A 14,748-nucleotide genomic window follows, 5' to 3' on the forward strand; every position below is an offset into this window, starting at 1 on the left:
TTTGAAATCAATGCCTGTATACTGGAAATGAACAGTTAAAAATTGGATGGTGGATGGTGAGAGCCATGTTTCTCACTACCTTAAGGGGAAGGTTACAGACAAGTAAGGGAAGAAGGCAAGAGTGAACCTTGTGTTAATGGGTTAGAATTAGAGACATCAGTATGATCTCATGTTTAGCTTTATAATATAGATGCAGATAGTTAAATATGTAGGTCAGTATACACATATATTTGTATTTCCTTACTGAGAAGGCCTAGAATCAACAACACTCCAATAGAAAAAAGAACACTGAATGCCCAGATCTTGGTTTCTAATACCAACCTCTACTGAAAGGAACCAGGGCTCCTTGGAGAAATGGCTGATTCTAGGACTGAGTCAGGAAATACATAACATGGGCCTGGAGTATGTCGTAGTACCAGTAAGTAAGTAAGTGCTCAAGAAACCTCCACAGTGACAGGGGTATGTCAAAGGGAAACAGAGCCAACTGAAAGAGCTTCGAATGCACAGCTAGAAAAATTTGAATAAAATAAATAATAATGGATTATAGTCCAAAGTATTAAACAAATGAGTCCCTACTGTTATAAATAAGTGATTGAATAAATAACTGGGAGAGAATAGAGAAATCTCTAATGAAGAACAGTTCCAAATAGTATCTTTAGATATTCCACCCTCAAGGAGGTAGAGAATAACTGCCTTATTCTTAAGTGTCAGCTATGCAGTGACTTCCTTCCAAAGAACACATTATGAAAAGGATGAAAAAAGTGTAACTTCACAGTTGAAAAAATGGATAAATATTGTCTCAGCCAAGTGATTAAGGTGAACACCGGCAGTCATGAGTCATACTGATGGTATATACCTTTGATATGAATGTGGTAAGAAAGACATTTTACCTCTAGTCTTCTCCCCCAAGCCTTAGTCTAATTATGAGAAAAACATCAAACAAATCCCAGTTGAGCAACAATCTACAAACACCTGGCCAGTACTCCTCAAAACTGTCAAGATCACCAAATAGAAAGGAACTCTAAGAAACCATCACAGCCAAGAGGGGCCCAAGGAGACACAATGAAAAAATGTAATGTTGTATCCTGGATGGGACATTGCGTAAAAACTCAGTAGATCCATAAAACATATACTTAAGACAACAATATAAACATAAATGGGGGAGAGATTACAGGGTATACATTCTAAAATATGACCAGGTATTTTCCCATTAAGGAAACTTTAAAGCCTGTGGACCATCACCATACATCTCATTTTATGGGTTCAGCATATAAAACAGGTGAGGTTTATGGCTCCACAGAGCTTCTGATATCAGTCACTCTTTTTTCAAGCTCAAAAAGCAGCAATAACAATTGCCATTCTCCTAGGCTAAGTGTTTAAAAAATCTGCCTACATTGCAAGAGACCTGAGTTCGATCCCTGAGTCAGGAAGATCCCCTGGAGAAGGGAATGGCAAATCACTCCAGTATTCTTGCCTGGAGGATCCCATGGACAGAGGAGCCTGGTGGGCTGCAGTCCATGGGGTTGCAGAGAGTCAGACATAACTGAGCAACTAACACTATTACTACTACTACTGCTGCTGCTGCTACTTGTATTACTAGGCTAAGTGTTGAGGGAAGTTTGAATATCTTGAGAGTGATGGATCCCAATTTCCATTTCCTTCTCCTTCTCGCACCACACACACAAATTGCTTGAGTCAGTTTGGGAGAGCCTAACTGAGATGATGATACTGTTCATCATGTATGCAGGTCAGGAAGCAACAGTTAGAACTGGACATGGAACAACAGGCTGGTTCCAAATAGGAAAAGGAGTATGTCAAGGCTGTATATTGCCACCCTGCTTATTTAACTCATATGCAGAGTACATCATGAGGAACGCTGGGCTGGAAGAAGCACAAGCTGGAATCAAGATTTCTGGGAGAAATATCAATAACCTCAGATATGCAGATGACACCACCCTTATGGCAGAAAGTGAAGAGGAACTCAAAAGCCTCTTGATGAAAGTGAAAGAGGAGAGTGAAAAGTTTGGCTTGAAGCTCAACATTCAGAAAACGAAGATCATGGCATCTGGTCCCATCGCTTCATGGGAAATAGATGGGGAAACAGTGTCAGACTTTGTTTTTTTGGGCTCCAAAATCACTGCAGATGCTGATTGCAGCCATGAAATTAAAAGACGTTTACTCCTTGGAAGGAAAGTTATGACCAACCTAGATAGCATATTAAAAAGCAGAGACATTACTTTGCCAACAAAGGTCCGTCTAGTCAAGGCTATGGTTTTTCCCGTGGTCATGTATGGATGTGAGAGTTGGAAAGTGAAGAAAGCTGATCGCCAAAGAATTGATGCTTTTGAACTGTGGTGTTGGAGAAGACTCTTGAGAGTCCCTTGGACTGCAAGGAGATCCAACCAGTCCACTCTAGAGGAGATCAATCCTGGGTGTTCAATGGAAGGACTGATGCTAAAGCTGATACTCCAATACTTTGGCCACCTCATGCGACGAGCTGACTCACTGGAAAAGACTCTAATGCTGGGAAGGATTGGGGGCAGGAGGAGAAGGGGACGACAGAGAATGAGATGGCTGGATGGCATCACCGACTCGATGGACATGAGTTTGAGTGAACTCCGGGAGTTGGTGATGGACAGGGAGGCCTGGCGTGCTGTCGCAAAGAGTCGGACACGATTGAGCGACTGAACTGAACTGAGATGATGATGGTAGGTTTCTCCATTCTGGTATTTTTGTTTTGTTTTTTACAGCAGGGCAGAACAAATAAAACTGTTTCACAACTTCCATGGTGTATTTCATGCACTGTCATATTTTTCATTTTAAAAGAGTTTTTTTCCCCTTCCCTGGGACATCAGGAGCTTATGCTGAGGCTGGCAGTGGTGGCCTGGGCATGTGCTCACATGTGAGGCAGAAATGGCCTGCCTGTACTCCACCTGGGCTTGTAAGTCATCTCTGACGTTTCTGGTCTGTTCTCCATGTCTAATTGGTCTTATTGATGCTCACTCCAAAATTTCTCCAGAACTTATTCTTCCCCCATCTCCATTCCTGCTGTCTTAATTCAGGCCTTTGCTCTTTTGCCTAGATTGTTCAAAACTAACAGTTTAATGGTCTTCCAGTCTCCAGCATACCCTTCCTATGAATCCACCCTCCACACTGCCATACATTCTCTAAAAGATCAATCTAATCACATCATTCCTCTGCTTTTAAATCATTTGTTAACTGCTTGGTTACAAGGTAAGGTCTAAAAGCTCTCCCAACCTATCTCCTGCTCCAACTGTCACCATCCCCACCCTTGAGTCTCATGCCCCTGACTCACAGCCTCTGTTTATTGAGCAGAAAAGGGTCTCTCATGCTGCTGCTTCCTCTACCTGTGCTGCACTCTCTGCCAGGAATATCTCTTCATTCTACAGTTAGGGAGTAGCAGCAAGGCAGGCTAGGTAGAAAGATGAGGAAGTGAGAGGAAGAAGGGTATCGAAGAACATTACCAAAACAGCACAGTTCATATGTGGGTGTTCCATAAAATACTGAATGTACGCATGACTGAATTGCTGACAAGGAGTTCCAGGCTGCGGAGGCAGGCAAGTGAGAACAGATGGACTACGAGAATAGCTCTGAATTTTTTCCTGTTACTCAAACCCCTTTTCTATTTGCCTCTTCCTCCCGTTCATTCAGATCTCTGTGTTTATGTTTCTTGTAATTTACAGACTACTATAACACTACCTCAGATGCATTTAACCGTGCCATGCATAATTTATTTATTCATTCCTCATAAATCAGCCCCTCCAGCCATCTGGAAAGCAAGAACCACTTCTACTGCCTTTCAAGTTCCTTTTAACTAATCTTTTTAGTACGTGCTATTGTGCCTGGTACACAATGTAATATTTTATGCACAGTTTCACCACCGAATATCAAGGACTTTATGACCTTTCTTTTCTATTGCTGTTGTCATGATCATTAGGAAATACTGTGTGAAAACATTAAAGTAAGAACAACTAAAAAGCAAAGCAAGAAAATTATATCATTACAGAGTATCGTAAGTGGACTGATTTTTGTGCGTGGTTCATGGAAAACAGCTTCATTATTATATGGTCAGACTCTGGAAACCACAAGTAGTAATTCTCCTGTAAAGGATAGTGAAAAGTGAAGGACTACTCGTGGAAAACCATATTCTACAATCATAAGCAATGTCAAAATCTTGCCTGCCTCAGTTTTCTAGTTTATTAAATGAGAATAACGGATATTCACCCCATCACCTACTGAGAGCAATATGAACACACAAAAAGTACTTTGGTCATATAGATGCCATATGAAATCACTTTTCATTAAAAGCAATGATGATAACTAAACTACTCTGGTTTAGCCAGAAGGCTTAAGTAGAGGTAGCCAATTTAACAGATACCCTAACTGACCACTTCAGTAGAGCCAGTAATTGGCATAACTGATTCATTATGGTTATAACTACACATAAATGGACATGATACACAAATGTTCCTTTTATAGTAGGCAAATAGGAAAACCCACCAAATACTAAGCTATGAACTTTAAATTCAAGGGCTCTCTTCTACTGTCACTGCCCTGAGGTAACTTTACCAAGCAAATTTCTTTATCTTTTTTAAAATTTTTTATTTATTCATTTATTTTTGGTTTTGCAGGGTCTTCATTGCTGCGCAAGCTCTTGTCTAGTTGCGGGGAGTGGAAGTTACTCTCTAGTTTCAGCGTGTGGGCTTCTCATTACAGTGATTTCTCTTGTTGCAGAGAATGGGCTATAGGGCACGTAGGCTTGGTAGTTGTAGCTCCCAGGCTCTAGATCACAGACTCAATAGTTGTGGTGCAGGGGCTTAGCTGCTCCACGTCATGTGGAATCTTTCTGGATCAGGGACCAAACCTGTGTCTCCTTCACTGGCAGGCAGATTCTTTACCACTGAGCTACCAGGAAAGCCCCTTGTTATCCTTTTGAATCCATGTTTTTCATACTGGTATATTCATCCCAAGTTGTTTGCCTCCCCTCAGAGAACCTTTCCAACTACAGTATTATTCCCCGGTTATCATCTATTGTCATAATTAACTAGAGAATCTGTCTGTTTATTTATCCAACTAAATCTAAATTCCAGATCAGCTTGGATCTTATCTATGTTAATCCGGCCACTGTATTCCTAGTGCCTATAGCAGTACCTGGTTCATAGCAGGTGCTATATGAAGGAGTTTGTCCTCACAGTGACAATAAGGTTCATTCAAACTTCTCAACATGACATTCAAGACCCAAATTTGCTTATTTAGGCTTATATCTTCCATTTTACACCTCTATATATTATGTGTGCTGCTCTGTAAAAGCTTACTTTCTGCCTTGAATGCTCTTCCTCCTACCAAGTAACTATCTTCCAAAGCCCTTCTCAAACACACCTTTTCTGTGAAATTTTTTCCAGTCCTACATAGACACACACACAGAATGCGTCCTCTGCTAAGTTCTTATAAGAGCTATAGCACTTATAATATAGGGTTATAATAGACATAAAATAACGATGATAATGATAGCTAACATTTTATTGAGCATTAACTTGATGCCAGATACATAAGCATTTTATATATTATTATCTCATTTAATCCTGAAAACAACTCTAAGAGATAGATACTGTCATGAACAGTTATGTTTCTGTTAGGCTAGCTAGAGTCAACTTCATGAAGGCAGGTATGGTGCCTTAAAGCCTTGCTAATTCCCAGAACCTAAAAAAAATATCTGCAATGTCATATGCCCTTAACACAAATTTGCTAAATAATGAATTCTGACAGTAGTTACTTGTCCCCTGACTTCACTTTGAGAATGGCAATCCCAGTAACATAAAGAAACAGACAACAGTTTTAAGTAATTACATAAATTTAATCTTAAAGTGATACAGTCCTTTCTAATTATAACAAGAAACTCAACAGATACAAAAGGGTTATATACCTAGCTATATACACAGTTTAAAATATTTGAAGATTAAAAAAACAAAGCTAACAAAGGCAAACCAGAAAGAGAAAAAATATATATTTTCAACCTACATTAGACAAAAGATTAAGAATAATAATATAAAGTGAAAGTCACTCAGTTGTTTCCGACTGTTTCTGACCCCATGGACTTAGTCCATGGAATTCTCCAGGCCAGAATACTGAAGTGGATAGCCTTTCCCTTCTCCAGGGGATCTTCCCAACCCAGTGATCTAACCCAGGTCTCCCACATTGCAGGCAGATTCTTTATCAGCTAAGACACAAGGGAAGACCAAGAATACTGGAGTGGGTAGCCTATCCCTTCTCCAGTGGATCTTCCCAGCCCAGGAATCAAACTGGGGTCTCCTGCATCGCAGGCAGATTCTTTACCAACTGAGCTATAAAGGGCTCTTATAAAAAATAAGATAGTCCATTAGAAAAACAGGAACATCGTAGGAACAGGAAACTTTCAGAAAAAGAATTTTTTTTGGCCATGTCATGGGGCTTGTAGGATCTTAGTTCCTCAATCAGGAACTGAACCCAGGCTCCTGGCAGTGAGAATGTGAAGTCTGAACCACTGGACCACCAGGGAATTCCCCAGAAAAAGAAATTTAAATGGTTAATAAACATGAAAATATGCTCAAGCTCATTAATTTTAAAAAGTGAAAATTACAATAATGGGGATATATTTATTTCATCATATTGTAAAGATGAAAAAATAAGGTGGTGGGGAAATACAAACTCTTACACACTCATGCTACAAAAATGCTCTCATACACTTAAAAGATACACACACACCCCCCACACACATACACACACAAATAGCAAAATATTGTAAACAACTGAAATGTGCATTAATAGAAGCTTAGTTAAACAAACTATGCTAGCGCTATCCCACGAAATTATATGTAGCCAATGAAAAGAATGACATTACTGGATAACCAAACAATACAGAAGAGGAATTCTCCTTTCATAAATATATTCCAGATAATAAAAAAAAACAATTATAAAAGGGGGAAAGGATTTGAACAGACATTTCATCAGAGGATATAAATTTGGCAAATACACACATGAAATTATGTTCAAAATCATAAGCCATTAGGAAAATGAAATTAAACCATTATGAAATAATACTACATAGTTGTTAGAATGGTTAAAATAAAAATTACTGAAAATACCAAGAGCTGTGGAGAATGCAGGACAAGTGGAACTACCTACCAAATGTGGCTAGCTCAGATGAAAAATGGTACAGCCACTCTGGAAAATGGTTCAGCAGCTTCTTATAAAGTTCAGCACACATTTATCACACTATTCAGTGATTTCACTCTGGGGTATACTATTCAGCAAGGAATGAACAACTTGGGTGAATCTCCAAAGCATTAAGCTGAGTAAATGAAGTCAGTCTCAAAAGTGGACATACTGGTCTTCCTTGGTGCTCCAGTGGTTAAGAATCTGCCTGCAAATGCAGGAGACACAGGTTTGATCCCTGGTCCAGGAAGATCCCACAGGCTGCGGAGCAACTAAGTCTGTGCACCACCACTACTGAGCCTGCCCTCTAGAGACCGAGAGTTGCAACTACTTAAGCCTGCATGCTCTAGGCCCCGTGTGCCACAGCAAGAGAAACCACCACGATGAGAAGCCCATGCACCACAACGAACAACAGCCCCCACTTGCCTTAACTAGAGAAAGCCCACATGCAGCAATGAAGACCCAGTACAATCAAAACTGCAAAATAAAAAGTTGACATACTATGTGACTCCATGTATATGACATTCTCGAAAAGGAAAAACTATGGGCCAGAGAACAAACCAGTGGTTACCAGGGGTTGAGGGTAGGGGAGGTCTGAGTGCAAAGGGTAATAAGAAGGAATTCTTTGGAAGTGTTGAACTATTCTATATCCTATTGCTGGGAAGGGTTACAAGTAATCTAAGCACGTGTTAAAACTCACAGGATTGGGTACAAGTAGATAAATTAATGTTATTGTAGATACATTAGAAATAATTTTGAAAAAGATAAATTATCATCAGGAGTAATAATACCTTCTATTTCTCCATCTAAAGGAGGAACATCATCTCTCATGGAGAAATCCATGGCTGTCCCCGGTATGTCCATCAAGTCTTCATCACTGGAGCTACTTTGGAAGCTATTGAAACTCCCCTGGTGAAAGCCTCTGTGATCCATGGCTCCTGCGCAAAAAGAAAAACAGGAGGTTTATTACAGTGAGTTCCAAACCCCTTACCACTTATTTTTTTTTTATCGTGGTAAATACACATAACAAAATTTACCACTTAAACCACTTTAAACTGGCAATTGAAGCATTCAGCACATTTACAATGACACACAATCATCATCACTCTTTATTTCCAGAAATTTTTCATCATCTCACACAGAAACTCACTATGCAATAAACGTAACTTCCCTTCTCCCTCTTACCCCAGCTCTTTATAGCCTCTATTTTCTTTCTGTCTGTGGATTTGCTAATTCTGGGTATTTCATATAAATATAACCATACAGTATGTGGCCCTTTGTGTCTGGCTTCTTTTATTTCTCATATATTTTTCAAGGCTCAAACATGATGTAATATGTATCAGTCTACATTTCTTTTCAGGATTAAATAATATGCATTGTATGGATATACCACATTTTATTGATTCATTTATCAGTTGCTCGACATTTAGGTAGTCTTCACCTTTTGGGTTACCATTTATTCATATGTCTTATTTTATGTTATTATTTAAATAATACAGACATGCAAATTACTTAACATATTCAGTTACCCTCCAGATATAATGCACTGCTACCCTTACCATGTAACACAAGAGACAATTCTCCACATGGATATCACCAGATGGTCAATATCAAAAGCAGATTGATTATATTCTTTGCAGTCAAAGATGGAGAACTTCTATACAGTCAGCAAAAACAAGACCTGGGGCTGACTGTGGCTCAGATCATGAGCTCCTTAATCACCAAATTCAGGCTCAAATTGAAGAAAGTAGGGAAAGCACTAGGCCATTCAGATACGACCTAAATCAAATCCCTTAGGATTATACAGTGGAGGTGATGAATAGATTCAAGGGAATAGATCTGATAGAGTACTAGATAACTATGGACAAAGGTTTGTAACATTGTACAGGAGGTAGTGATCAAAACCTACTCAAAGAGAAAGAAATTCAAGAAGGCAATGTAGTTCCAAGAAGGCACAATAAAGGACAAAAATAGTAAGGACTTAACAGAAGCAGAAGAGATTAAGAAGAGGTTGCAAGAATACACAGAAGAATTGTACCGATAAGGTCTTAATGATACAGATAACCATGATGGTGTGGTCATTCACCTAGAGCCAGACATCCTGGAGTTTGAAGTCAAGTAGGCCTTAGGAGATCAATCCTGGGTGTTCATTGGAAGGACTGATGAATACTTTAGCCACCTCATGTGATGAGTTGACTCACTGGAAAAGACTGATGCTGGGAGGGATTGGGGGCAGGAGGAGACGGGGACGACAGAGAATGAGATGGCTGGATGGCATCACCGACTCGATGGACATGAGTTTGAGTGAACTCCGGGAGTTGGTGGTGGACAGGGAGGCCTGGCGTGCTGTGATTCATGGGGTCGCAAAGAGTCAGACACGACTGAGCGACTGAACTGAACTGAACTGAACTGAGGCCTTAGGAAGCATCACTACAAACAAAACTAGTGAAGGTGATGGAATTCCAGCTGAACTATTTTCAAATCCTAGAAGATGGTGCTATAAAAAGTGCTGCACTGCATATGCTAGCAAATTTGGAAAACTCAGCAGTGTCTACAGGACTGGAAAAGGTCAGTTTTCATTCTAATCTCAAAGAAAGGCAATGACAAAGAATGTTCAAATTACAGTACAATTGCACTCTTTTCATATGCTAGCAAGGTTATCCTCAAAATCTTTCAAGCAAGGCTTTAGTATTACATGAACCAAGAACTCCAAGATGTACAAGCTGTATTTAGAAAAGGCAGAGAAACCAGAGATTAAACTGCCAACATCCACTGGATCAGAGAAAAAGTAAGGGAATTCCAGAAAAAACATTTCCTTCTGTTTCACCGACTACACTAAAGCCTTTGACTGGGTGGATCACAGCAAACAGTGGAAAATTCTTAAAGAGATGGGAATACCAGACCACTTTAGCTGCCTCCTGAGAGACCTGTATGCAGGTCAAGAAGCAATAGTTAGAACCGAACATAGAAAAGCGGACTGGTTCAAAACTGGGAAAGGAGTATGTCAAGGCTATATATTGTCACCCTGTTTAATTAACTTATATGCACACTACATCATGCAAAATGCCAGGCTGGATGAATCACAAGCTGGAATCCAGATTACCAGGATAAATATCAACAATCTCAGATATGGAGATTATACCACTCTAGTCCATTCTAAAGGAGATCAGTCCTGGGTGTTCATTGGAAGGACTGATGCTAAAGCTGAAACTCCAATACTTTGGCCACCTCGTGAGACGAGTTGACTCATTGGAAAAGACTCTGATGCTGGGAGGGATTGGGGGCAGGAGGAGAAGGGGACGACAAAGAATGAGATGGCTGGATGGCATCACCGACTCAATGGACATGAGTTTGAGTGAACTCCGGGAGTTGGTGATGGACAGGGAGGCCTGGCGTGCTGTGATTCATGGGGTTGCAAAGAGTCGGACACGACTGAGCGACTGAACTGAACTGAACTGAATGGCAGAAAGTGAAGAGGAACTAAAGAGCCTCTTGATGAGGGTTAAAGAGGAGAGAGAAAAAGCTGGCTTGAAACTCAACATTCAAAAAACTAAGATCATGGCTTCTGGTTCCATCATTTCATGGAAAATAGAAGGAGAAAAACTGGAAGCAGTGACAGATTTTATTTTCTTGGGCTCTAATATCAGTGCAGATGTTGGCTGAAGCCATGAAATTAAAAGACACTTGCTCCTTGGAAGAAAAGCTACATATGACAAACCTAGACAGCATATTAAAAAGCAGAGACATTACTTTGCTGACAAAGGTCTGTCTAGTCAAAGCTATGGTTTTTCCAGTAGTCATGTACAGATGTGAGAGTTGGACCATAAAGAAGGCTGAGCGTCCAAGAATTGATGCTTTCAACTTACGGTGCTAGAGAAGACTCTTGAGAGTCTCTTGGATAGCAAAGAGATCAAACCAGTCAATCCTAAAGGAAATCAACCCTGAATATTCATTGGAAGGACTGATGCTGAAGCTCCAATACTTTGTCCACCTGATGCAAAGAACTGACTCACTGGAAAAGACCCTGATGCTGGGAAAGATTGAAGGCAGAAGGGAGAAGGGATCAGCAGAAGATGAGATGGTTGGATGGCATCACCGACTCAATGGACATGAATTGAGCAAACTCTGGGAGATAATATAGGATGGAGGAGCCTGGCATGCTGCCATCCATGGTGTTGCAAAGAGTTGGACACAACTTAGCGACTGAACAACAACAACAAGGACACATAGGAAACTGAATCTCTCAGTCTTTCCTTCTATCTTTCAGGAAGAACTGTCTTTACTCTTTATTTAAGAAAAAACAGTTTCTCTACTTTGCTCTGGATCTGACTGAGATAACAGATTTCCGAGCCTTACTCTGAGTATCCTTATCTTTAAGGAAACCTACTATCTCTAGCTCTCATCTCTATCTTAAGCTCCAGAAACTAAATTCCCAAGAACTCCCTATACACTTCTTTTGCTGTTTCAAACCCAACAGAAACAAGCAGAAATAACCTTAACCTAAATACAAATAATAACCTCTAAACAAGGCATGTTCCCTGCCCTCACCCCTCACATCAACTGTCCCTTTTAAATGTAGATGGCATCAGAGTCAATATCTGCACTTAATATTTGTCTAACTCTGGGATTTACTATGTTCAACAAACCCATAAAAGCACTCAATCTTAACAGTAGGTATTCTAGGTTTCTGGAAATCTTAACAGAAAATGAGCACCATTTTAGCTGATGAGAAGAACTCGAGAGATTTTCTTTCTGTTTAAATTCATCCAACACCCATGAATTCCAGTGACTAGCACTGAAAAGTAGACAAAAAAAATTGCAAAACGATGCAGAATCCTTTCCCTCTCTCTTCACTGGTTACATGTTTCATCCAGGAAATGATTTAAACTACACAGTTCCAGCAATTCTACATTAGCCACACAAATCATAGGAAGAAAAAGTATGAGGAGTCCAAAAATAATTTATATTTGGCTTTGGAACATGTCCTGTAGTCATATTTTCAGAGGGTGTACCTATTGTTCTGGGAATTCATTAAAACAAAATAATGACACTACAAGATGAAGACTCAACAAAGGAGAAGCTGGAAAACTTTTCCATTTCCCCATAGGGGCCTTACAAACTCCTTCCTGTAACCCACTGACACAGAACAATCTGGCTAAATTGAGCTGCCTCATTTCAAACATTTCCTGCAGCAGTTATCTGGTTCAGTGTTTGGGTTATAAAGTGCTTCCTTAATAAGCATACAGAAATAAAGTATCAACAAAAGAAAAGTATAAGAAGCAAGCAGATCAAGCAAAACAGATGCAACAGACTGGGGGTTTAACAGAGAAAATAACCATAATCAGTAAAACTCAAAGTGGTATCTTGCCTGTGGATAATACACTATGGTAGTCTTTGGTTTTATTTTGCAGATAAAAAACAGCTCCATAGGAAAAATTAAAGCAGCAGAATACTGAGGAAATAATGTAAAGTTTCTACAGATGAGATTTGATCCTGCATTTAGTTGAACTCCAAGCCTATTGCTCTCTCCATATTTTGGGGCTTCAGTATGAGATGCAGTCTAGAGAATGGCACATCTGGAATAAATCAAATCTCTAGATGGTCACATGCGTGAGGTCAGCCAGAATTTAGGGTAGACCAGGAACAAAGGGGATTTGTTTTATTATCCAAACTAATGGATTACTATAGGGCTTGTCACACAATGGAGGGCTATAGGGGAGGGTAAACAAGGAAAAATGTTGTTTGGTTGATATCCGCATTACATAGCTGACACTTTTAGTGCCTTTTGTTACCTTCTTGCTTAAAATCATAAGCTGGTTCCCATTGCCTCTGGGTCAAGTTTACATTTTTTTTTTAGCATGGCATTCAGAGCCCTATCTAAGCTAGATCCCATCTTCCTAGACAGACTTATCTCTTGCCACAGATTTGTTATACTCCACATAGGCCCTGTACCTCTACATCTCCATGCCTTTGCTCATCAGGTTCAGATATTCTAGCTGAAATCCCATCCAGCTGCCATCCTCTTTTCAGCCTGGTGAAATCCCCTTCAATCCATCTAGGGCCAGCTCAAACAGGCTTTTCCCTCAAAGCCCCCTTTGTTCAGACATCTATCCTGATTGCATAATCTCTTCCACTTGAGTCTTGTGACTACACCATGTCCTTCTCACTTCTGTTGTCTCAACAACTCTAGTGTTGTTCCTGAGAAGGTACTCAATAAATGCTTATTTGAGGAGGATTCTAGTTGGGGAGGAAGGGTATTAGCCAATCAACATATTTATGTAGCCAACACTCAATAAATCTATGCCTTCAACTATGAGGAAAGAGGATTAAGGACACAAAAAGTATTTGTTACCCTGTCACTGCTCTCAAGGAATTTGTGATCTAGTCGGGGAGTAATAGCTCAGTTGGTAAAGAATCCGCTTGCAATGCAGAAGACCCCAGTTTGATTCCCCTGGAGAAGGGATAGGCTACCCACTCCAGTATTCTTGGGTTTCCTTTGTGGCTCAGCTGGTAGAGAATCCGCCTGCAATGCAGGGGACGCAGGTTCAATCCCTGGGTCGGGATCCCCTGGAGAAGGAAATGGCAACCCATTCCAGTATTCTTGCCTGGGAAATCCCATGGAGAAGAGCCTGGTGGGCTACAGTCCATGGGGTCGCAAAAGAGTCAGACACGACTTAGCAACTAAACAACAACAACAAAGGACAGGGTAACTGTCTGTGAGCAAATTGATGGAGATAGATCATGAAGTGCCTGGGAAGCCAAAATGGAGTCTCCTAGGTTTTGAGGAACAATATGAAAAAAACAATTTTAGGAAGTAAGTGTGGTGGCAGCAGTGGACTGGAAAAGAGAGGATGAAAGGACTAGGAAGGCAGTTTGCTACTTCCAGTTTCAATGTAGGTGATTTGGGATGGAGGAGGAAGGTGTGAGGGAAAGGAGGCAGAGAAAATATTCCCAACAGTTGCACTGAAAGAGCCAGGTAGGGATGGGGTGAGATGGTGCTAATTGGCGGTGTGGCATACTATTAACAGCATCTTTTTTAAAAATTTAAATACAGTTGATGTACCATGTTGTGCCACTCTGCTGTACAGCAAAGTGATTCAGTTATACACACATATACATTCTTTTTAAATATTCTTTTCCATTATGGTTTTTCCTAGGACATTGAGGATAGTTCCCATGGTATAGAGTAGGACCTTGTTGTGTATCCATTCTAAATGTAATAGTTTGCATCTACCAACCCCAAACTCCTAGTCTATCCCTCTCCCTCCCCCATCCCCCTTGACATACACAAGTCCATTCTCTATGTCTATGAGTTTGTTTCTGTTTTGTATATAGGTTCATTCTGTCATATTTTAGATTCCACATATAAATGATATAATATGGTAATTGTCTTTCTCTTTCTGACTTACTTTACTTAGTATAATGATGTCTAGTTGCATTCATGTTTCTGCAAATGGCATTATTTCATTCCTTCTATGACTGTAGCATTCCATTATATACACACAAACACACATACACACACACAACGTCTTCTTT

At 40.1% G+C, this 14,748-nt stretch overlaps 1 protein-coding gene across 2 annotated transcripts in view; it reads right to left on the minus strand.

Annotated features, from left to right (window-relative positions):
• CLCN5 (Cl-/H+ antiporter 5) overlaps window positions 1-14,748 on the minus strand; it is a 208,693-nt gene that overhangs the window by 43,653 nt on the left and 150,292 nt on the right. For both annotated transcript variants that reach the window (XR_016036974.1, XM_055393735.2), the window contains exon 3: window positions 8,004-8,150. Coding sequence is in view for 1 of the 2 variants with exons in the window: in XM_055393735.2 (XP_055249710.1) it covers window positions 8,004-8,150 (147 nt within the window). In the remaining variant the exon portion in view is untranslated. The remainder of the gene's footprint in view (window positions 1-8,003; window positions 8,151-14,748) is intronic.

Source organism: Moschus berezovskii, chromosome X (assembly GCF_049115385.1).
Source record: "Moschus berezovskii isolate FMDL1 chromosome X, NW_MosBer_1.0, whole genome shotgun sequence".
NCBI classification, from domain to species: domain Eukaryota; kingdom Metazoa; phylum Chordata; class Mammalia; order Artiodactyla; family Moschidae; genus Moschus; species Moschus berezovskii.